Raw genomic sequence first — 22,942 nt, 5'->3', positions numbered from 1 at the left:
CTTTTCGATTTTGATTATTATCACAAAACATAACCATATCAATTTTTTATACATTTTGAACTTGGGATGGGACATTATTCTGCTACTTTTGGTACCCTGCCGGGATTAATGTATTTATTTATCGCGCATTTCCAAGGTTTTCACCCTTTAAACCCTTATTTTGAAGAGCCAAATATCGATATTCAGTATCAGTATTGATACTATTACTTAAGTAACAAATGTGAGTACTTTTTCCACCACTGACCCGCCTTAAGCTATCTTGTTGTCTTACTTTGAAAGAGTTGTTCATCTACACAAATATTGGACAGCCTTTGGCTGAATAAAGTATAGGAATTCTTAACTTGGCTCCTAATTGCCTTTAAAAGACCACGCAGGCAGTCTAGCTAGCATGTGTACTTTATTGACTATGACTCAGGTATATACTAGGCATACTTGATGATTTTCCAAAGCTTTATCAGTTTCAAGAAAGCCATTGAATTCCCATCATGTCAACAGCACAAAATCAAAATGCAGAGATTTTGAAACTTGCTTTTGGGTAACAAAGTGAACGTCATGGCACCTGTTTTTGTCAAAGTTTATGTTATCTGTGATTTTTAATGCATGAGCACGAATTGATTTGAACATAATCCCTGGAGAAAAGATTGATTTATGAATATATGAATTGTTAACCACTCAATGATGTTTAGTTAACAATGGCTGAATTATTCAGATGAGCCCAGTAGCATTTTGATGACTATGGATAAAATGTAAACAAAAGCTAAATCTAAAAATTAAGCCATTAGCGTAAATGGTCTCAGTTCATGTCTGTATATTTTAATAGACAATGGTATGCCATGTATTGACGACGGTAGTGTCCTTTAACGGGCTAAGTGATGAATAAAATGGTAGGAAATTAAGTAATTTAAATGTTTTGTATAATATTGCTCCCAGGGTACCTGTAAACTATAGAATTTTGACATTAAGGTGCTGTGCTTTATTTCCTTTTTTTCTTTTGTACAAATAAATGTTAAATATCTCAATATTACAATAGCAGCTATTGCTGCTGCTATAGCGTTCGTTCAGTAACAGGGGTCTCGGTCTCTCCAACACTTTAGTGCACTGGTAATCAAAGTGGGGTCCAGGGACAAAAGGGATTCCAGGGGGTCCCCATCAAAACCAGCTAGATGTTAGCCCAATGAGAGAAATATACTGCATATGAATGACTATTCAGGTGATAGTTTTCACTCTCTCACCACCTAGATAAATTGTAGAATGATGTACTAAATCTAATGTAACATTTAAAAATATATATCTTATGAGAGTCCCTCACTGGCACTGAATCTTTTCAAATGGGTGTCCAGAGCCTAGTATCGATTCTGGTGCTCCTTGACATTAAAATGTTTGAGAACTGCCGTCTTAGTGAACAGAAAATACATTGTCAGGTCAGGATACCATTTTTATCCAATCAGGACAAAGAGAAGACTCATAGATGATAATGGTGAAGCTCAGAACCGATAGGTGTCCCGCCTGAAATATTATTTTCTGCTTATGAAAATGTGTCTTTGCGTTAAGTTACTTATATGCTGGCCTCACATAAATCATGGATAATAATGATGTATTGTATCATAACCTACAATTCCTGCCTACCCTGTTTACAGGCTTTTTTTTAAACTTTTTTTTTACCTGTTCTCTGTTGTGTCCTGTCGTGTCTCCTCGCTTCTTTGGACCAGAGAAGATCTCATCAACCCCCATCAACCTTCTGACTGAGCACCCCCAGGCAGCACACCTGAGTGAAAAGATAAGGTCACATTAGTCAAAGTTATATTTAATCTGTACAATAATTATGAAGATATTTGTCTCTCACTCATACTGTGAATAAGAAAACATTTGCTGTCGCATCATAAGACTGTACAATAGTACAATATTACTATAGAGATCATATTCGATTGTAATTCATAAAAGTCACACTTGTGTGAAGTGAGGGGCGCTCTTATCATCATGCATCAGCATACTGTAGATCACATTCCATTCCGTGTTCAGACAATCAGCTGAGCACATTCCATGTTCATACGGACAGATCACACAAAGCTCTGCATAACACTTATAACAATGGGGAATGAGCAGAATTGGGGGTTCTTTATCATCATATTCATAGAATGTGTGGTAAGGTAAGTGAACCGTTTATCCAAGAACAACTTTATGTGGTAGCAGCACACTGTGCTGTTCTAGGTGCCGTTAGGTGCTGCACAGCACAGGTGTATTGAATGTATGTCGAGTTGGCTTCGACCAGCAAAGAACCACAAAACTGAGTTCCAGTGTCCAGTGTTTCATTTTATTATTTAATAAACATTTAAGTAAATAGGCCACATACATACACAACAGTAAGTTATACTAGTATACAGTACATAAAGCACACATACACATAATAGTGGCCGGGACACTAATGGGAGGGCACTAAATGGGACATTAAAACACTAGCCTACGAGGGAGGGAATCCCTTTGGCCAGGGAGGCTTTTGGGCTCTAGGCCACTCTGTTATGTGTTTTGTAACAGTGTGAGCAATGAACAGTGACAACTGAACTGTTCATGGAGAGCTACTGTAAATAGTGAGCGTATTTAGGCTATATATATGTCATATTATTTACAGTCATATGACCGTTGTCTTCCCTTCTCAGCGTTGTTTCCCTGATGTATGAGTTGGTTACATTGGTAGCATTCGTGAGAGCGTACCCATGATGTTCCTCATGAGTAGCACTGTACTAGGGAGCACACATTTTGCTTCATGTCGTAACCAATTCCGGGCTAGGGTTGTCACAATCCGATCACCTGATCGGAAATCGGGGAATTTTCAAATGATCGAAGCAACAAAAAAAAGAAACATGTATGATTGGAACATCCTTGTATCAATATTATATCCATATCATGATATTAGACTGGATATTGTCTGTGATTTGGGATATTGTACTATAGTGATATGGCATAAGTGTTCTATAAAAAATAGAAATATTGGATCTGTCCACAGAATTTGGGGTGGTTTTGTGTTGTTTTGTTTGCTCCGAGGAATGAGCTCGAGATAGAATTACATTAAACTGGAGCACTTCATCCCTTTGGATGATTTTAAAAAGTTTACTTCAGATGATAAAAACCGAGACCTGCAGACTGCAGCTATTTTCTTCCTACTTGAGTTTGTAGTAATGTATTTAATGTATTTTCACTTTTGCTTTTTTATTATTGTAGTTTGTGTTGTAATCCTGATTGCTTTCTTGGCCAGAGCTCCCTTGCAAAAGAGATTTTTCAATCACACTTCACTTAAAGGAGCACATTACCCATTTTCAACTTATCTTCATAAATGTGTCCTAAAAATGCTCATTATAAGTTTAGGTTAAGTTGGTACAATAATTCTATGTCTGTCTGTCTGTCTGTCTGTCTGTCTGTCTGACATTCTGACTGACTGACTGACTGACTGCTGTATCTCAGAGGACGGAAGTGGACAGTTCAGAAACCTGGCTGCCAGCGACATCATGGTCATCTCAAACAAGAATTAAAACTTTCTTTTTTAACCAATGCAAGGCTCACACAGGTGATGTGCTTTAATTAAGTTTCAAAAAAATAAATGTATATATAGGCTATACTTTACGACATTACCGGCCAGGAATTTGTAACAATGTAAATTTTTTTTTTTACTTTTAAACAAACATGCACACATAAATAGTAAATACCCAAATTAATTGCCATGTGTGATGTTCTTTTTGGCAAGCAACGCTTTAATCAGACACACTCATGCTATGGACTTATTGGACTTTATTGAGCTTTAATTGGCTAACGCCAGGCAGTCGGTATTTGGGTTTTTTAACACTCCCGAGTCCCTGCACTCACACATTTGAGTTTTGCACGTTGTTTGTCTTAAACGATTGTCCTGTATGGTTCCCTAAAACAGTATATAAATGGAATATTCATTGACTCACATTGCTTCTTCTCTGTAGCTTCCAGTCGCTCACTGGCACACATCTGGCGTCGCGCTGCTGCTGCCTGGGACAACAGTCACAACACAGCACTTTTCCTCCAAACGGAACTCCTCTTTCTTCATCAGCCAGGCGTTCAATGCGAGGTACGTATTCCCGTTCTTTCCCAAAAAAGAAAGACAGTTTTATTCATGAACTATGTTTGTTCGAAATATGGCATGGCAGAACAGACCCTGGCCCTGTGACTGAATGAGACTGGCTGGCTGCGTGCAGAGGAGAGCACTGTGCTGACTAAACTGGACGAGACTGACGTTAGATACAAACTATTGAAGTAGGCTGGCTGGCGTGCGTGTGTGTGTGCGTTTGTGCGCGCGTGTGAGTATACATGTGTACGTGCGCGTGCGTGTCATTAATTGCAAAAGAGTGTTATCCCTTATTTTAACTATAGGCCTGGGGTATATCCCCGACCGTCTGTCCAGTTATTAATTTAATTAGCAGAAAATACATTTTTAGGTGGGTTGCCAATTTCAGGAAAGAGTAATGAAGTGTCCATTTATCAGATTCAATTTTGTTCCAGTTCCAAATTTCTGCTCGTTTTTGTGTCAACACTTCCACATTCACTTACATCTTGAGTTATCTCTCCTGATTGGATGAAATTGGTATCCCGTACGTTGAACATATATATTTTCTGTTTACTATTGTCGGTAGAGAAACAGGGAGACCATGCAGTTACTGAACAGTGAACAAACATGTTTACTATCAGAGCTATTTAACACAAATAAAATCACTTTTAATGGCAGACACTGCTCCTAATATTAGAAAATGCAGCTCTAGAACACATTTCACAAGTAAAGGGGAGGGGATGCATAATTGTTATCTTAATTTAGTATAGGCTATTTTAGTGCTGCTTACCTAAAGTTCATGGTCCTGTTATTAAACCCTATAGCGTCCAACTCCCTATTCTATTTCTAGGGCAAACATTTGGCAAAAATATCAGATAATACAAGTTCATAATGTATGCATTGTAAGCTTATAGATGGCTATTTTTTGCGTAGAAAATTGGTTAAGAGATGAAATAGGACTAGGAGTGTAGTAGAGCCCGGGGGAACTCTGACTAATATAAGTGATTTAAGAATCAAGCACCCAGTTTTTGTGTTATTTTCTACCATGATGTACCATGTCCAATTATAGGGATGAGAATTGACAAGACTATTAGTATTGACACCAATGCCAATAGCAATTCTGCTTATCGGTCTGATTCTTTATTATTGATGGTCCATTTTCTAAAAGAGCAGACCTAAGCAGATTTTCAACTGGGATAAAATCTCTGAGTCTGAACTCATAGCCTATATATATACAAGCAAGCAGTAGAAAAAAGGCGTACTTTCTAATTTATGTATTTGAATAAAGTATGTTTTACTTTAACCGAATTTGACCGAGCGACTTTCACTTGTACAGTAGACGTTGCATAATATTTGATTACTTTGACTCAAGAGTACTTTGTCCATTACTGCAGACGAACATGCCTATAATTGCTAATCTCGGCTTGAGGCATTCAGTGCTGATTCTGTGTTTCGATTCAAATTCTCGAACGCTTGTTGGCTGGGAGGAGGAGTAGGATTAAGGCCCTATGTGTCCTATCTGGGGGGGGGGGGGGGTGTACTACCTGTCAGTGGGGAGTGTTGGCTGATGAATGAATATCAACATCCTAATACACTAATACAGGTCAAATGATGACAGGGAATTCCTGCTGTAATAATATGACCCCACCAGTCAAAAAACACTTTGTTTGAAATAGACACTCTTTCCAAGGTGTGATTTGACAATGTGAGCTCATGCTCATAATGTGTAGCACAATGTAACACAATGTGAGCTTGTAGATAAAATTTGCTTTTTTTTTGGATAATTTTGACAACAAAAAATTCCCCACCTGTGGTTTACATCAGGATAGGTGACATTTATTGTAACACTTGCACACTGCAAGGCACAATCCCGGTCAAACCAGGACAACTACCGGCCAAACCAGGACGTCTATACTGGTCACCGCACTCAAACCAGACGATACTTTTATCATTGTAGCTCTGCAAATCAACGACTGCCCACCCAGTGCCCACGCATAGGAGAGCATGGGGCATCCATTCTACAATGCTTAGCTGAAGTTAGCACCCATTGTGTCTTTAGACTATCGGCAAAAAGAGTCACACTGAAACATTTAGAATCTAAATCTTTGATCCTCATCAAGATGAAAGCATTTTGTCATGGGAGGCTCCACACTGTGCTTCAGAATGACCTCTTACAAGGCCCCGAGTCCCTTAACCGAATTAGCTCTCAGCACGGAAGGAGTAATTGAATGGGAGAAAATCAATGAGGTTATACCCACAAAGCCAATCATCAGATATAGCACCGTCAATTTAGTCAGTCAGAGCTCCTCCGTGGTGGAAGTGGGAAGGGTCGTAGACGGAACAGGTATCTGATATCTGGATATCGACAGGTTGAGAGGGGGGGGGGGGGGGGGGGGGGGGAGAAAGAGAGAGAGAGAGAGAGGTGAAAGACATACTTTTGTTTTGCATAAGTAATGTAAACGTAGCAATACCACAATATTGAAACACTAAGTAAAAGTCAAGTATATTAAAAATAATTGTAACTAAAGTTGCCAAATAAAATATAGTAATTAAAGCTGACAAACTATAGTAACTAAAGCTGTCAAATTAGTTGTAAAAGTATACAGTACTTGAGTAAATGTACTGGTTACTTTCCACCAGAGAGAGAAATGGGAAGGTGTCTTTCCCAACATGGTGGTACTAAAGATAAGTTGTCATCGTTTTTTTCAGCTTTCGCTCTCAATCACTTATCCCAGAGGTCGTTGATAATTGGCTTTGGCAACATGCTATCTTCTACCCATTTAGGTGTAATAGACAATATATCCTCCCTCTAACAATATTAGTTTCAATGCAGCCTGAATTGTAAGATCAATTCTGGTCAAATGTTCTTGAGTCATGAGTTGCCTTTTTTTCTCCCCTACATGCCATTACTGTATTGAATTCTCTCCTCCTGGATTGTCTTCCAATTCTCTATGGGGAAATTGCACTTCCTGCACTTTGCTTTGGTAAATGTGGTACACCGCAGCCGCTGTTGGGCTGAAATCTTGCATGTCCAATACAGTTACTTTGGATAAAGACATTTTAAATCTACCCTACACAATTTCAACCCATCAATAAGGCTATTCCATAGTTTAACTCCCAAAACTGAAACACTACATCTAGCTATAATATTAGCGATTGCTTTTTTACAGGTTTACAAAATAAATAACCTTAAATTATACTTGCCATCTTAGTTTAAAGACATTATACAAGCTGGGATCAATACTTTTACTATTGGCACGTAATTTCCAAGGTTTGTAATGTAAGTACACCATATCTACAAATTGTAATGTGCAGGATTTTATGAATAATGGATTAGTCGATTCAAGTCTTTGTTTATTATTTTAATAGCTTTGTGATTTATCTGTATTGTAGATGCAACCATATCTTAAGAGGTTGTGTCTGGTAATCTGAAGGTCTCTAGGCCTGCCCAGCACACATGTCAAAGTGTCCCTGATTTCTGTACAATATAACTACAATATCAATTACCAACTACAAATGCACATCAAAACCACCCCTCTGCCAAACTGCAAGGTCCAGCCCAATCTTACTGAAACACAACAGGTGTCTTTATCCTTATGCAATCTAATTTTGTGAAGAATTGTGCAGCTTGCTGTCAAATTCATTTTGGTTTCTCTTACTTTACGTTTGAGAGAGAGATAGACAAAGCATGTTGCTTGCTATACAGTACAACACAAAAATGGGCTCCAGTCATTTACCCTCAACCTCCAAAATTCAAATGTTACAGCTTGAACCCACATTTGGTAAATTGTCTCAAATTTACTCAACATACAGAGGGAAAGAATGAGGACCCAAAGAGAAGTGTTAAAATGTTTAATAGTCAGCTGAGCCTATAGACAGAAGGATTATTGGCAACAAACAACCTGATCAAGTTGTGCTGCTCAATTGGCGACGTTGATGCTCAGTCGGCATCTTAAATTCATGGTCAGGCTCATGCATCTCAGCAACTTCATGGAGCTCATAATCTTCATGCAACTCAAGAACTCATCCTACCCATGATCATTGGCGTGGTTGTCGTTCACCATGCTGCCGTCAGTCATGTTGGGCATCGGGTAGAACTTCGGACTCATCTTGGGGACGGCGACGAGCGAGAAACTGAAGCCTGCAGACAGTCCGAGTTTTAATACAGGCAATGACTTGAAGCTCATTTCGTCACAAGGGAATAGCCAAATTGAAGTTAGAGCCATTCCAATATTTGTTGTAAGCTAGAGAACGAAGATTGCAATCAAACCGGGGCAGTGGGTGATGATTAGCTTCAATGCACATTTAAGTGCCAAGTATAGGCGTCCATGCACAGAATAAGCCACATTGGAAAGAAATAGGGCCTCTACGTCTTACAATTATTAAAATTAAAGAAACACAATGTAACTTTGTTGTGTGAATAAAATGTAAGCTTGTCCAATCTGTATGATAGAGTACTGTATGTTAATACAATATAACTCATACAATCTGTGGAGTTTGTTAATACAATACAACTACTTATCTAAATGTGGGGGCAGGTACAGTCCTAAAGTCGGCTCTTCGGTGCTACTGAAACTTTCTGACAAGCCGAAATCATTGGCACTAAAGCGCCGAAACAGCAGTAAAATAGAGTATGAATCGGCCCTTAGCTAACATGCACAATATCAGCACCCAGTCTCACTCTGACCAGAATGGAACAGAGCCAACTCAACGGTGTCGGAGATTAGCTATTGACCACTCTCCCCATGCCGTCGGCCTGGTGGAGACAATTAGTATAATTGGCAACTTTGGCAAGACCTTTCCAGTATGGCTGCTGTGCGTAAAGCCCATTAGGATACAGGAACTAAAATCAACTCAACAGACTGGAAAAACTTAAAATAAATTATCTGGAGCTGTATGGTGACATATAAAAGGAATGCTCCCCAAAACTATCAGGACAGAATGTTTAATTGTTTAGTTCTATGAATCTGCAAAAGACTCAAGAGCTACAATTTAATAAATGCGCATATGAAACAAAGCAAAAAGCCTTTACCTTGGGCAAACCAAAGAGCCAGTGCAACTAGAACCAGATTGCAAAGGCTGCTTCCCATTGCTGCCACCATGTTGGAGCTGAGGAAGAAGTTGACTGGCTGGCCCTCCCTCATCAGAGGCTTTAAGGTTTGCTGCTGGTCCCACAGCTGTTCATGATCAGCATTAATGACCTGTCTGGCATTATTTGGATGGAAAGGTTTTGACTAAATTATAACATTTACGGACTATTCAGGAACTAAAATCAACAACAACAACAGACTGGAAAAACTTAAAATAAATTATCTGGAGATGAATGCTCCCCAAAACTATCAGGACAGAATGTTTTCAGAGTTTAACATTTTTTAGTCCTATGAATCTGCAAAAGACTCAAGAGTCAAGAGCTACAATTTAATAAATGCACATAGGAAACAAAGCAAAAAGCTTTTACCTTGGGAAAACCAAAGAGCCAGTGCAACTAGAACCAGATTGCAAAGGATGCTTCCCATTGCTGCCACCTTTCATGTTAGAGCTGAGGAAGAAGTTGACTCGCTGGCCCTCATCAGCCCTAGGCTTTAAGGTTTGCTGCTGGTCCCACAGCTGTTCATGATCAGCATTAATGACCTGGCATTATTTGGATGGAAAGGTTTTGACTAAATTATAACATTTACTGACTATTCATCTTATGGGTTATATCGGTCAAAACGAATTATTATCTGGGTTTACAAAAATCCTATTATTTTAATTACACAATCTCCATAGCCATCTCAGCTAAACAGGAAACCGTATTCTACAATAAAAGCATGACTGTGCAACATACAACTGCAAGTTAATAAAGTGCCCATATGCCGTGCAAATATCATTCAATTAAATAAGGTTTAAAACTATCTATATCTGACTTACTGATCAGGGTCAGATAAAGTGGCATCCTCATTAACCCAAAGTAACAGAATTTCTTTTTTTGTTGATACAGATGAGCATGTTGACCTTTTTAATATCTGTTATTATAAAGTAGACCATGTCGAAAACAGACAGTCTCACTCTGAACACACAGGAAACAAAAGCACCCACTTAAGTTCCGAGGCTACACATACCTGGACAGTGTGATGTTATACTGTTGTATGTAGCACCACCTTCTGGTCACAAACGTACTGTACAGCTGGCATTCATTGCAGTAAGGGCGAGTACTCACTGAGTAGCCTAACCCCTAACTATCTGACTACACGTAAACACAGTAACAGAGGTGAGCTGTGCCAGGGCTTCACAATATATTATTTAAAAAAATATATCCTGCATTTTTATTTTTTCGAATGTTGAAATATTGTTTCAATTGTTTTTTAAAGCAGATTTAAGGCTTAATTAGTTTTAGTTTAGTTTTTCAGCTCAGAAAAATTGTCTCTCTGATGATTGACTATTGGCAAATGGCCTAGCATGCTTCGGTGGAATAAAGGCATTTTTTGAAGAAATAGAAAGATGACAATAACACATGACACCACAAGTAGATGAATCAGTAAATGGCTTTATATTCCTCATATATTAGTCTTGGGTTACACACAGTCTTATGGATTAAGGCAGTGGTTCTCAAACCCTTACATTTCAAGGACCCCCATAATTCTAGTGTACAAAAACATTTGTGTACACACACACACACACACACACACACATTTTGTATACTGTCAGAGTTACAGACCTGTATGGATGCATGTAGAACCCTCTCAAGGAAGGTCGAGGGTCCCTGAACCCCACTTTGAGAACCACTGGATTAAGGACACACACACACAAAATGTCATATTGTCATGGCAACCACATAAGCGATTAAATCGATTAGTTTGATTAAATGTTACATAATGCTCCCACCGGTTAATTGAGGAGTGAGGACACCCCCGTACCGTCAAACCTGACAGACTAAAAGGAGCTTGTGATGTGCAGTGACAATATGAAAAACACGAGCAGTAATACTCTGAAAAGTATAGTAGTGAATATGTGAATATGACTGATGACATCACAGTAATAACACCATACACAACGTGTACACAATATTACAGCAGCCTTCAAACACAAATACAAAGTCATGAAATTCTACTTTGCCTGCTATGAATGTGGCTGTATTGCACTGACTGTATAATCATATATTTTCAGTGAATCCCATTTCATTTGGGTGGGCGAATCTAGACCAGTGGTTCTCAGAGTGGGGTCAGGGGAAGCCTAGGGGTAAGTAAGGCCTGTCACAATTATTACATAATCGCCTAATCGCAATTATTTGATAAAATCGCAATCACTTTTTGCATAATCGTCAATCATTTCCATGACGAAAGATGTCCATACATTTTCAAACATTGTTCAAAATTGGCAGAAATAGCAGATCTACAAGCTAATTGTGACAGCCCTGCCTAGGGGTCCTTAAAGGGTCCAGCAACAAAATAGTTTTCACTATTATGTGGCTTAAAGTTACCCGAATGTGAGAAGGTATAATAAATATGATTATTATTATTATTATAAATATTCACATCATAGGTTTCAATTGCTCCACTGTTATCTCCCCACATATGGACAGAAAATAATCTTACAACTAAACTAATCTTTGAGACAACCACTCATCTCAGCCCATCGTGTGCAGTAAAAATGAACCAGGACATGGGCGGAGAATATTTTGAACCACTTAAAATAATTTAAAAAATAAAATAAAAAGTCAATACCTTCTGAACATTTTGCCCAACATATTCCCAAAATAGGGATGCCAGGCTTAAAGTGTTTAAGTGAATAAAGGCCTATTCATATGATATTCCAGTTTTAGGTGATAAGGTGACCACCGAAAACTACAACATGACGTCACGCCACAGTGATAAGCGACTCAGCACTCAACCAAACACATCTCTCTTGTTTTTACTAACCACCGTTTCCGTGGTCACCTTATCACCTAAACATGAGTATGAATAGGCCATAAGAGTGGACAGTACAAGGTTTGTTGCTTTCACCACCCTGTCACATTAACTGGATGGAAACATTTTAGATGCATTAGCAGTTCAAGTCAAATCAACCATATTTGTTAGTTATAGCACCATGAAGGTTCAATCTCTATAAGAACAAGGTACTGTTCTTTAAAAACCTTGAAAAATTAATTTCATTATTTGTGATACCGATAAATAGGAACTTACTTACATAAGTCCATTAATTCAAAACGAAGCATTTGTTTGATACACCAGCCTATCGGCTGCCATTTTGTTAAGTGGTCAGATGGGTGGGCCGCGGACGCTTTTGAGATTTCCAAGCTAGCTAAGATCCAAGAAAAGGTTAGGATGGAAGTGCTGCTATAGATTTTACATTAAAATCACAAGATTGCAGTTTGTTTTGAAAGAAAAATAAAGTCAAGCTGAAGGTGCATATTATATTTGCATGAACACACAATTGGTACATTCCCTGGTAATATACGTTAAACACTTTGTTCTCTTTTCCCTGAGAAACTAAAACATAAACAATACTGGCCACTAGTGGGTGATTATTTATGCTGTATCACATACTGTATCACTTCTTTTACCCTCGGATGTCACTCAAACCTAAATTCAGTGATCCATTTGCAATATAAGATATGAGACGAGACGCACGTCAGTGACTTTTTACATGCCCGGGTATTCTGAATGCAAAAGGCCTTAAATAGAATATAATATTTGACAGACCATGTAATCCACCAGATGTATGTATGCCTCATTCCAGATCATTATACTGGCGTGTCTAAACTCGATTTATACTTTGTTTCACAAAGTGTCGCATGCTGAGAGGCTGTAGATCAGCGTTTCAACAGCGACATAACGTTACATAACGTATATCGTTTTGTTTTCTCGTTGTCAGTATACAGATTACGGACGGTATCTGCTTTTATTGCAAACGAATGGTAAACAATGTTCACAATCATACTGTACATCAAACCCAGATTTCCTAGCCTGGGTTCCAGCCTGATTCGCTGCATTCCGTGACATTTCTGACCCGCGGAACGCAGCAGATCAGGCTGGAACCCAGCCTTCAGATTTCCAGGATTTCCTGATAATTACCAGAATACTGGTATGTGCACTGACGTTCTGTTTTTGTTTTTTCACGTTCAGAATTCAGTGGGCACCGGCAGGGTTGGGTCAAAGGTCAAGCAGGAAGTCATGCAAGATCACCACAAAGGGAGGTTGAAATGCTCATCATAGTTACTGAAGTAATATATTGACACTAATCTATACATATTTTGAAGAAGGGTTGACATATTTACAGAACCAACTGTTGAAAGTTGCCACTACTACTATCGATATGCTAGGCTGGAGATACAGTCTCCTGTAGCAAGATGATCAAAGTTCTCTGCCTACCAATAATACGTCTGGCGGTGACATTTCAATTACATATAAAGGCTACTGGGTGGAAATGATTCAGTGATAGAAATAAAACAAAATAAACAGAACCAATCCTTTAGGGTGGTCCTTCATATCGGATGGTTGTAATGATAAGAATAATCATAATGGACGGTAACATATACTATTTTAATTGTTTTGAGTATAACTGTACTTTACTTGAGTATTTGCATTACTCTTGAAATCTTGAAGATTTCTATAACATCTTGGTTTCGTGGTTATTTATACAGCAATGCATTTATATAAAAATAAATATAGATATATACTTTGTAATTTGTACATTTGAATACTTAAAAATATTTATATATATTTTAAAAAGCAGTAGTCGGTAGGCAGAAATTTCTGATCATCTGGCTATGCTAAGACTATAGGCTGGAGGTGGACTGGCTTGTAAGGAAAAGTGTTCAGATGGAAGGCTGTTGCATGGTTAGACTTTTATGAGAGAAGCTGGCATCGAGGCGATTCAGTGAATGGTTGAACTGCTCTCCAATCAGAGGAGCCTTGTCCAAGTGTCCTTGAGAACTAGGGACTATAAAGCTGAACAAGCTGCATTCTGGGTCTGTCTCTCATCACCTCTGAAGGGCGGACAGCGAAACAACACGTTCCCTAATCCAGTGGTCTCACAAGTTGCACGCTAAGCCTTATATATGCTTCATAGTAACGATGGCATCGTGCGCTGAAAATAGGAGATCTACACACTCACAGCGCATCACATGCATGAGCTTGTAGATCTATTTTAGGCATGCAACGCTTTCATACTACAGAGCTATTAAGTAATATGAAATGCACAATAAAGCAAGGAGTGTGTGTGTGTGTGTGTGTGTGTGTGTGTGTGTGTGTGCGTGTGTGTGTGTGTGTGTGTGTGTGATCTTTTGTCTCAAACTAAAATTATGCAAATCCGTCTGTTGGCAAGGCCTTGAAAAAAATTAAAATCATTTAAAAATCTCTTTTACACAGAAGTATAAATAAATCAGCTCTTGTTGTCTGAACAAAGACCCAGAAATGTTTGGAGACTGCAGCAGTCACTTCCATTCCCATCAACACGACACTGCCACCTGCTGAACAAAACATGTCAAATACCCAAAGGCCGGGATTAACTGGATTAACTGGCTCAACCAGAAGTTAACATGCGTGTCACATAATCACTGTCACTAATCATGACCTCTATGCCCTCCCCCATTTTTGTTGCAAAATACAACAGAAGTACCTCCTAATAAATTAAAACATTGATTAATCACTTAAGCTCTATTGTGAACTTTCAAAAAAAGTTTGCACGGCCACAATAGCAACGCCGGGTTCAAATTGGTTAACTTAAAATCATAGGTCCTAATTATTAACTGCTAAGAAATATTAAAAACACAAACTAGAAGTTGTTGGCCAATGAACATTCCGATTTGATTTTTGAGGAGTACGATGCATGATTATGGATCAACGGGACTGCATTTGATGGTGAAGCTAAAATCTCAAGTACATTTTCAAGGCACACCTTGAGTTGGCTCTGGACTGGATCATGTCATCAAGTATGATAGATCGATAGATTACACTGTGCCACATAACTTTGGTTAATAAGATCCATCACGTGCAACGGTTGCTGCACCGCTGGCTTCGTAGTGTATGATTTCTCTCCCTAGCTGTCTCATGCACGCACACATACACCCGCACAAACACACGTGTCTCATCTCTCCTCCATGAGTTTCTTCAGACAGTCCACCACATCCTCTCCGCTCGCCCAAGGCACAACGTTGGCCTTGAAGTTGGCCGCGGGGCTCCGCGCCAGCTCCTCCAGGAGCCCGTGCATGGGGAAGCCCCTCCGGGGGAAGGCCGTGTCCCCGGGGCCCAGCGCCAGCGAGGGGCAGATGTCGTTGGCGCCGTCCCCGACATAGAACACCCTCTGGAAGGGCGTGCCGCCCCGCTCGTGCTGCCGCCGCACCAGGTACTCCCTCAGGATGACCTGCTTGCACATGTTCTCCGGGCAGCGCGGGCACGCGTGCGAGTGGAAGGGCAGCAGGACGAGGCGCCCGTCCGCGTCGAAGCTTGCCGGGTTGCTGAAGACCCGGCGGAAGAGGTGGCGCGCACCCGCGCGCTCCAGCCACGTCTCGATGAAGTACATGTTGGCGTCCGAGACCACCACCAGCTCGAAGTCCTTCTGGTGGCCGCAGAGGTACTGGAACAGCGCCGGCAGGCCCGGCGCCGGCGGTATGCGCTCCACCGCCTGGCGGATGGCGTCTTCGGACACGCCGCGCTCCGCCATGTAGGCCAGCACACGCTGCATGTGCTCATTGTAGTGGCCCTCGCGGTACGTGTCCCGCAGCCAGTCGGGCAGCCGCTGTTCCGGCGCTGCAGCCACCACCGCGTCGTCGCTGCTCTCGTTGATGATGGTCTCATCGAAGTCGAACAGAACCAGGAAGCGCTGCTGCGACGCGGGCGCAGCGTTGTTGAGGTTGGAAGGGGCTGCCATGTTATGGCTCCTCCTGGTGTGGGATATCGGCACGATGGTGGACCGCTAGGGTGGAGAGGAGACAAGGATTGGAAAGATTTATGTCAGCAGTTATTTATTAGCCGTTTTGTTAACATTGGCTGCCAACTAGTTTATTTCACACCCATGGGCTGCCAACGACAAGACAAGACATCTCGTAGTTGTATCATTTTATATCAATATGAAACTGTTTCGGTAAAAAGCTACTTTTCTGCTTGCACTAAAAAACACGGTGAAGCAGCTTTCTGCTTCTACGGGCCGACGGCGTGGAACAAACTCCCACTGTACCTTCGTCAGGCAGCCTGTCTACAATCATTCTTAAAACTGAACAACTTGATTTCACTTGAACTTTTTAAAAGACTTGTAAGGATCCATTTGAGATCTAGCTGTACTTGTTCACTCCTGTAATGTATTTGTGTTTATATTGTATGTTATGTGTACTGTAATCAGGGCATTATTGAAAAAGAGAGCTTGCTCTCAACTGACTTCTCTGAATAAAGTGTGCCTACTTACTTGAGTGCCTACTTGCGCGTTGCACACTAGTGTGCAAGCAGAGCGCGCAATTACTGCCGACCGCTACGAACTCTGCAGCAGCCTAAGCCCAGAACCACCTCTGCCAACTGGTCAGCAGCCCATGCCTCTGGTCTCCAGGAGTGAGGGTGGGGCTGGACATTGGGGAAGTGTGTGGGACAATGTTGTTTGAGGGGTTTTATTATTTTAGGTATAGCAACCCTGTTTCAGAGTCTGTTGTTGTTTATGTTAGGAATGGCTGTGTCAGAGTCTAAGATTTACATTTTTGCTTGGTATGGGGGGGGGGGGGGGGGGGGGAGTAGGTTTCGGCTGGGGATTCTCACCAGCCTCAGTTTAACGAGGGGGGTATGTGAGATGGAGGATGACTGATTTAAGCAGTCACACCTGACACCTGACCTGAATAAACCAGTCTACTTAAGAAAGCTGCCCTGTGTTGTGTCCTTCCTGCCCTGGGTAGTGACTAGTCGGTCACAGACGCGACATACCAAAGCCTACACGGGTTGTGCAGTCGACGCACTGTGATTGGCCAGTCGCTGTGATTGACAGCCTAAACCTAACCCTAACCTTAACCTCAGTAAACTTAACTTGCCCGGGGGCGTGGTTATAAACACAACCCATGTACGAATTAGTATGTAGCATCACAGATACATATCTTCATTACGTCACTTTCAAATTCAGTATATATACCACGGCATATGCATAGAAAATATGTCACAACCACCTTACTTGTCTCTGTAGACATTTTTAAATCATAGCTCAAGACCTACTTCTACACTCTTGCTTTTAATTGATCTTTTAATTTCCTTGTTATTCATGTCCTCACTGTATTGCATTACTGCTATTATTTTAATGTTTTATGCATTGCATTTCTTTTCTTTTCTCCATTGCTCTGTAAAGCACTTTGAGCTGCATTTCATGTCATGAAAGGTGCTATACAAATAGTTATAGAGCACCAAAGTCTGACGTCACTTTCAGTAGAGGGCGTCAGTCCACAGGTTCATGTATTTTTTTATTTGCATTGAAATCCCCATAGGGGGATTTTATGTCGCTTCATATAAGAACTGTGTTTGAAAAATAAACCGATCATCCCTGCCTTTCTATCAGGGGGGTGGCTGTGCGTCGTTAATGATACATATATATGTTCATATTTGATACAGCCAGTTTCTGGAGAAAATTGAATTAATGTGGCCACAAAAGCCTTGAAACTACAACGGTATGAAAGCAATGTCGCTGCTACTATATGTCACGCCCAGCTGTCAACACATTGCGTTCCTGAGATTCCTCTTTGACGTAAGCTCAGCTGTCAGTGACTCGACTCGTAGTAACCACGAAACATTAAATATCAATATATATATATATATATTTTTAACTTAATTAACATGTCAGTTTCTGTTGTGTGACGGGCAGCTGCAGCTACACCCACCCGGAAATGTAGTCTCTGGGTTGTTTGACTCGTTTCTAGCGCTTATTGTGTTACTCTTTGGGTATATTTGTACATTTCCACCTTCAGTGTTACGGTGAAGGAACGAAGTGTCGCTCCGACATCACAACCGTGGTTGACCTCTGACATCACGACATTATAAATATACGCCTAGCAGGTTTACCAGTAGAATTAAGCTTGGAACTAGAGTTGTGACTTACTCACCTTTGACTATTGAGCCCATATAGCCTGCCTCAAGAGCTCACATTTCTATCCCTTACTACTAAGCTAAGGTGGGACCTCTCGGCTGTAATTCCCAGACCATATCAGGCTCTTGATTTAGAGCCTCGGCTACACGATGCTTCATATCCATATGAGTGAAAAGGCCGAGATTATCAGTTTATTTTTCAAACACAGTTCTTATATTATATGAAGAGATTTCAATGCAAATAAAGTGCCAATCGGCACAGGTCTCCACCAGGGCAGGTCAGGTTGTGGCCTCCTGGTGGCGCTATAACAGGCCGTTGAGGAATATTTGGGGTGTGTGTGCAACCAGCCCTGGCCTGGTTGCTAGGCAACGCCTTGCTCACCCCCGCTCACACAAAACTTGTTTGCACATGCGTACACTACAGTTTTAATGGCGATCTTTAGACACCGTTTTCTCTGCAATCCATAACTCTTTTTTGTGTGAATAAAACATTAACCCTATTTCACAACCATCTGGAACACTAGCATTCTTTTTGTTTTGTTTTGAGGGACAAATTGTGATGTCGCAGATCGGCTATTTTCGGCAAAGAGATTCGGTGTGGAGACAAATAAAATATCGGACCTTATATTACAAGAGGTATTGCGTTATGAAACTCAAAGGAAAATATTTGGCATTCACATATGGGCACTCTCTAGCTCAACACTAGAAATGTCAACGCTCACGCAGAGGGCATATATCCCTGGGTAGGGCATGAACCTTACAGATTGTTCAATGTTCAATAGGATAGATACTAAGTACACTTTATGAGTTTATGTAAGCACTGATTACATGGTGCCTGAGGGCAATCAATCCCGTTCAATGGGTTTATATACCATATATCATACCAACCATGTCATGTGTAACATCTTTGGACTGGGTCACAAGCTGATAACACGCTGACAATGGTTCAACACAGTACACCAGGGAGCAATCTCGAATGTGTCCCTTTTATTCTCTATTATGTCTGTCTTTGTTGCTTTTATGCCCATATGTACAGTTACAGTACATCTCTAAATGGTAAATAGTGTATCTGGTAGCGCTTTTATCCAAAGTGCTTTACATAGATTGTGCATTAAAAACTCTTTAAACTGAGCTCCCTGCCATCTTTCGGTTTCTTTATTTGATTTTGACTGGTTGTTCTGCATAATGTTCCTTTGTAATGTATCATCGGCTACATTGTAAATGAGGGCTTTCCCTCAACTGTATTTCCGAGTATAAATACAGGTGATGAGATTACCGTCCCAGTGGCAGTAGCCTTATCTGTCTGTGACACAGACAGGAACACACACGGAAAAAGGCAGAACACAGAAGGGACATAAACCGATAACGCGCCACTCCTTACATACCAAGTAATGAAGGTGTGCTACAGCAGGGTGCCCACATGGAGTCTCAATTAAAGGCTCACACAGGGCAGGGCAGAGGCCAAGACTGAGACACTAGCAAGCCATCATCGCCAGTACAATAACTTACATTCATTTTTGAACCAAACACACGTGGTATGAAATTACTGTTTAAAAACAGCAGGTACAATATTACTATTAATAATTAAAACAAGATAAAAAAGATTCTAAAATTAGGATGTTCTCTTTGACATGCTTTGTTTACGGTTTGATTGTTCTCCCTTCTCCACAGTCCCTGCTCTGTTTCTTCTCCCTTTGTGAACCACAACAAAAATGGAGCTTGCACAAAGCCGAATTCCGTTTCCACCCACTTCAGTTCTCTATGCCTGAACCTGTGATGTGACAACAATGTTGATTCTTTGAAAATGGTCAACAACAAGTGTTATTTCATCAATGCTCACTCAATCCAGCTAACAAAAGCCAACAGCCCAGAAAAATATTCACACCCTTGTCAGTGTATACATGCGATAAATCATGAACCCTGCTAGAATGAAACAGACAAAAAGGTCCATAATCCATGTCTTGTAATGATAATGAATTAAATAAAGGAACAGTATGTTTAGTTTACATGATGAAAGGAAGGGATAAATATTTAGTAGCAGGAAGTTGCAGCAGACAGAACGCAATGCAAGCAAGCAACCACATGCAAATCCATGCATGTCGATTCCATTGCTTTCTTTTATCTAAACCCATAAACATGTTGACAAAACGAGTCCAAACTTGAAGAATCTTTTTTTTATATAGGCTACAATACACTACACTCCAAACTATCTGTCATCAAGAGTGGTAGAAAGTAACTACGTACATTTACTCAAGTAGGCCTACTGCACTAAGTACAATTTTGAGGTAGGCTACTTTACTGGAGTATTTCCATTTCTGATTTTTTTTTCTATTCCACTTTCAGAGGCAAATATTGTACTTTTTACTCCTCTACAATAATTATTACTAGTTACAGTACTTGTCAGACTTTTAATAAAGCTGATAAAGAAGCTTACAGCGCATATTGCAATACATGTGCAGTGAGGTTATAGATTGTCTGTTTTATAATACAAATAGGGCTTAAGTGGCTAATGATCAGTTATTGTCCAATAACATGATATATGATTCTGAAAATTCTCATTTTGTATGAGTAGTTTAACTTTTTATATTTTGTACTTTGACAGGTTTTGACTGCAGGACTATTAACTTGAACAAGCCACGGTATTTTTAACACTGTGTGTGTGGCATTGTTAAGAAATCTGAGCATCTAGGCCTACTTCTTCCAGACCAGCACAGATAAATGTTTAAAAGCAGTATAAGTAAGCCCATGCACACACACAGACGGATCTGGAGCAGAGCCATATTGACATAAGGAGATAGGTTTCAGGGACAAGGAGTCCAGTGTGTTGCAGCAGGTTGCTTGCAGGCAGCAGAGCAGACTTGCTGTAACTTGAGTTAGGAAAGAGGGCAGGGCAGATAGCTGTTACATCACTGCGTGTCTTGACCATAAGTGGACCAGCTGAGAGCAGGACACACCCATGTACACTGTATATGGCACATGATACCGACATTAGCCTCTAGTACACAGTCACATACCGGTAGTTGACTGTCAACGCCCCCCCATCCCCACCCCTTCAATGCAATTCTTCATTGCTGATTTAACTATAACTGTCTCAGAAATGTACAAAATGTAAACGACCAAAAGGATCTCAGTTTTACAGTGTACAATATTATAGTGTGACAACATTAGGCCTATACTGGCTAGTGGCTACTGTTTACACTATGTTACATTAGTGTCGGTTATAGCCAAAGGCTCTTTGAATTAATCGGCATAATGCTGCGTTTAGTCATGCATGGCTTCGCTCGATCAGGCAATTCAATCCTGGAATGGCAAATATGAAAATACGTTCAGTCGTTCACAAAGTGCAACTTAAAAGTAGCCTACTAAATAATGAATTGCTAAAAAAAACCATAAAAACGACATAGCCTATAGGCTAATTTGTCCGACCAAACGCAAGAATGCAGAGCGAATTTTGCTCGATGTTCGTCGTTTTTCTACGACTCCACACAGCTTTCTCTCTGCCTCTGGTGAATAACAATAATAATAAGCTAGTATAAAGGGCTTGTTATTGCAGCAGCCTGCATGGCGGTGGGACAACAACAGTGGCATTCTGGTGGTGCTCTGCCGGGTACAATCTGTCAGTTGTCATATACCACGACACACACACACACACACACACACACACACACACACACGCACGCGCGCACGCGCACACACACACACACACACACACACACACACGCACACACACCTCCTCAAACGCATTATGACAAAACCACACTCTTGTTATTGTGCCAGACAGTGCAGTCAACTGAGTGACTGAGTCAGTGCCACTGCCACCAACAACAGCAGCACTGTGCATGCAGTTTGTATTTATAGAAACATGATTTATATTTACAAGGCTTAGCTGAGCCGTCTAAATTTAAACTCTCGTTCCCTTACAGAAGCGATTACCCTTGACAGTGTTGACACAGCGTCCGATCCTGACCTCACATGCAGCGCGCAGCTCTCCACCAGTTCATTGATCAGGCTTTTTCTATATTTTATTTATTATTTCTATATTTTGGTGTGTCAGTCAGTGACTGCATGTGCAGCTCAAAGACCCCAAAAGCAACACTTTACGCTGCAAATGTCAAATCACACAGGCTGCCTAGGACAGGCAACTCTCTTTAGATCTCTCTCTCTCCAAATTGGACCCTATATTAATTCGGGTCTGTTAACTCTGCAAGTCTGCATGAGCTGAACCAATTAACCAACCAAGGACCATTTTGTCACTTTCGGAGTTAAATTAACACGGAGCATTTTGCAGTGTAAATTGGGTTTGGGGTCCTGAGTGGACAGAGCAGCTGAAACCACATCCGATTCTATCATCAATGGGTTGATGGGGACTCGGGAGTCCGTGGTCACTAGTGGTGGCCTAATGCACAGCCTATATCAAACGGATTCCTTCCATGGCTTCCTAAAATTAAAAAATGTTGAAAATCACCGATACTACACAGCTAATATAATAAGTTAACCTAAAAACCTACCAAATAATGAGTGTGTTCGTCCCCCGGCCGGCCGGCGGGCTTTACCGCAACCTCCTCGACTTCTCCTGCTCTCTGCCGCGATGCGGGACGCTGCGCGCTCTCTCTCTCTCTCTCTCTCTCTCTCTTCCCTACCTCTCTCTCTCTCTCTCTCTCTCTCTCCCCCTCCCCCTCCCCCCTCTCTCTCTCTCCTCCCTGCCTCTCTCTCTCCCCCTTACCCCCCCCCCCCCTCTCTCTCTCTCTCTCTCTCTCTCTCTCTCTCTCTCTCTCTCTCTCTCTCTCTCTCTCTCTCTCTCTCTCTCTCTCCCCCTCGCGCTGTCTCTCTCTCCCTCCCTCCCTCCCTCTCG

At 40.9% G+C, this 22,942-nt stretch overlaps 2 protein-coding genes across 2 annotated transcripts in view; both read right to left on the bottom strand.

Moving 5' to 3' along the window:
- Positions 1-4,222, bottom strand: part of LOC308333302 (gap junction gamma-1 protein-like) — a 31,391-nt gene extending 27,169 nt beyond the window's left edge. The window contains exons 1-2 of the mRNA XM_080789612.1: positions 3,945-4,222; positions 1,663-1,765 (exon numbers count right to left, since the gene is read on the bottom strand). The gene's annotated coding sequence lies outside the window, so the exon portion shown is untranslated. The remainder of the gene's footprint in view (positions 1-1,662; positions 1,766-3,944) is intronic.
- Positions 4,223-10,573: 6,351 nt separating this feature from the next.
- Positions 10,574-22,717, bottom strand: LOC308332576 (putative phosphatase phospho1). Its single transcript, XM_080788534.1, has 2 exons — positions 22,599-22,717; positions 10,574-15,958 (listed from the first exon to the last, which is right to left on the bottom strand). The coding sequence occupies exon 2, from the start codon at positions 15,911-15,913 to the stop codon at positions 15,131-15,133; it is 783 nt and encodes a 260-aa protein (XP_080644660.1). The 5' UTR covers positions 15,914-15,958; positions 22,599-22,717; the 3' UTR covers positions 10,574-15,130.
- Between the last annotated feature and the right edge of the window lie 225 nt (positions 22,718-22,942).

The sequence above is a fragment of the Protomyctophum bolini genome (assembly GCF_963924005.1).
Source record: "Protomyctophum bolini genome assembly, chromosome: 18".
NCBI classification, from domain to species: domain Eukaryota; kingdom Metazoa; phylum Chordata; class Actinopteri; order Myctophiformes; family Myctophidae; genus Protomyctophum; species Protomyctophum bolini.
Note: the sequence above shows the minus strand (reverse complement) of the source record. Positions and strands in the feature narration are given on the sequence as shown.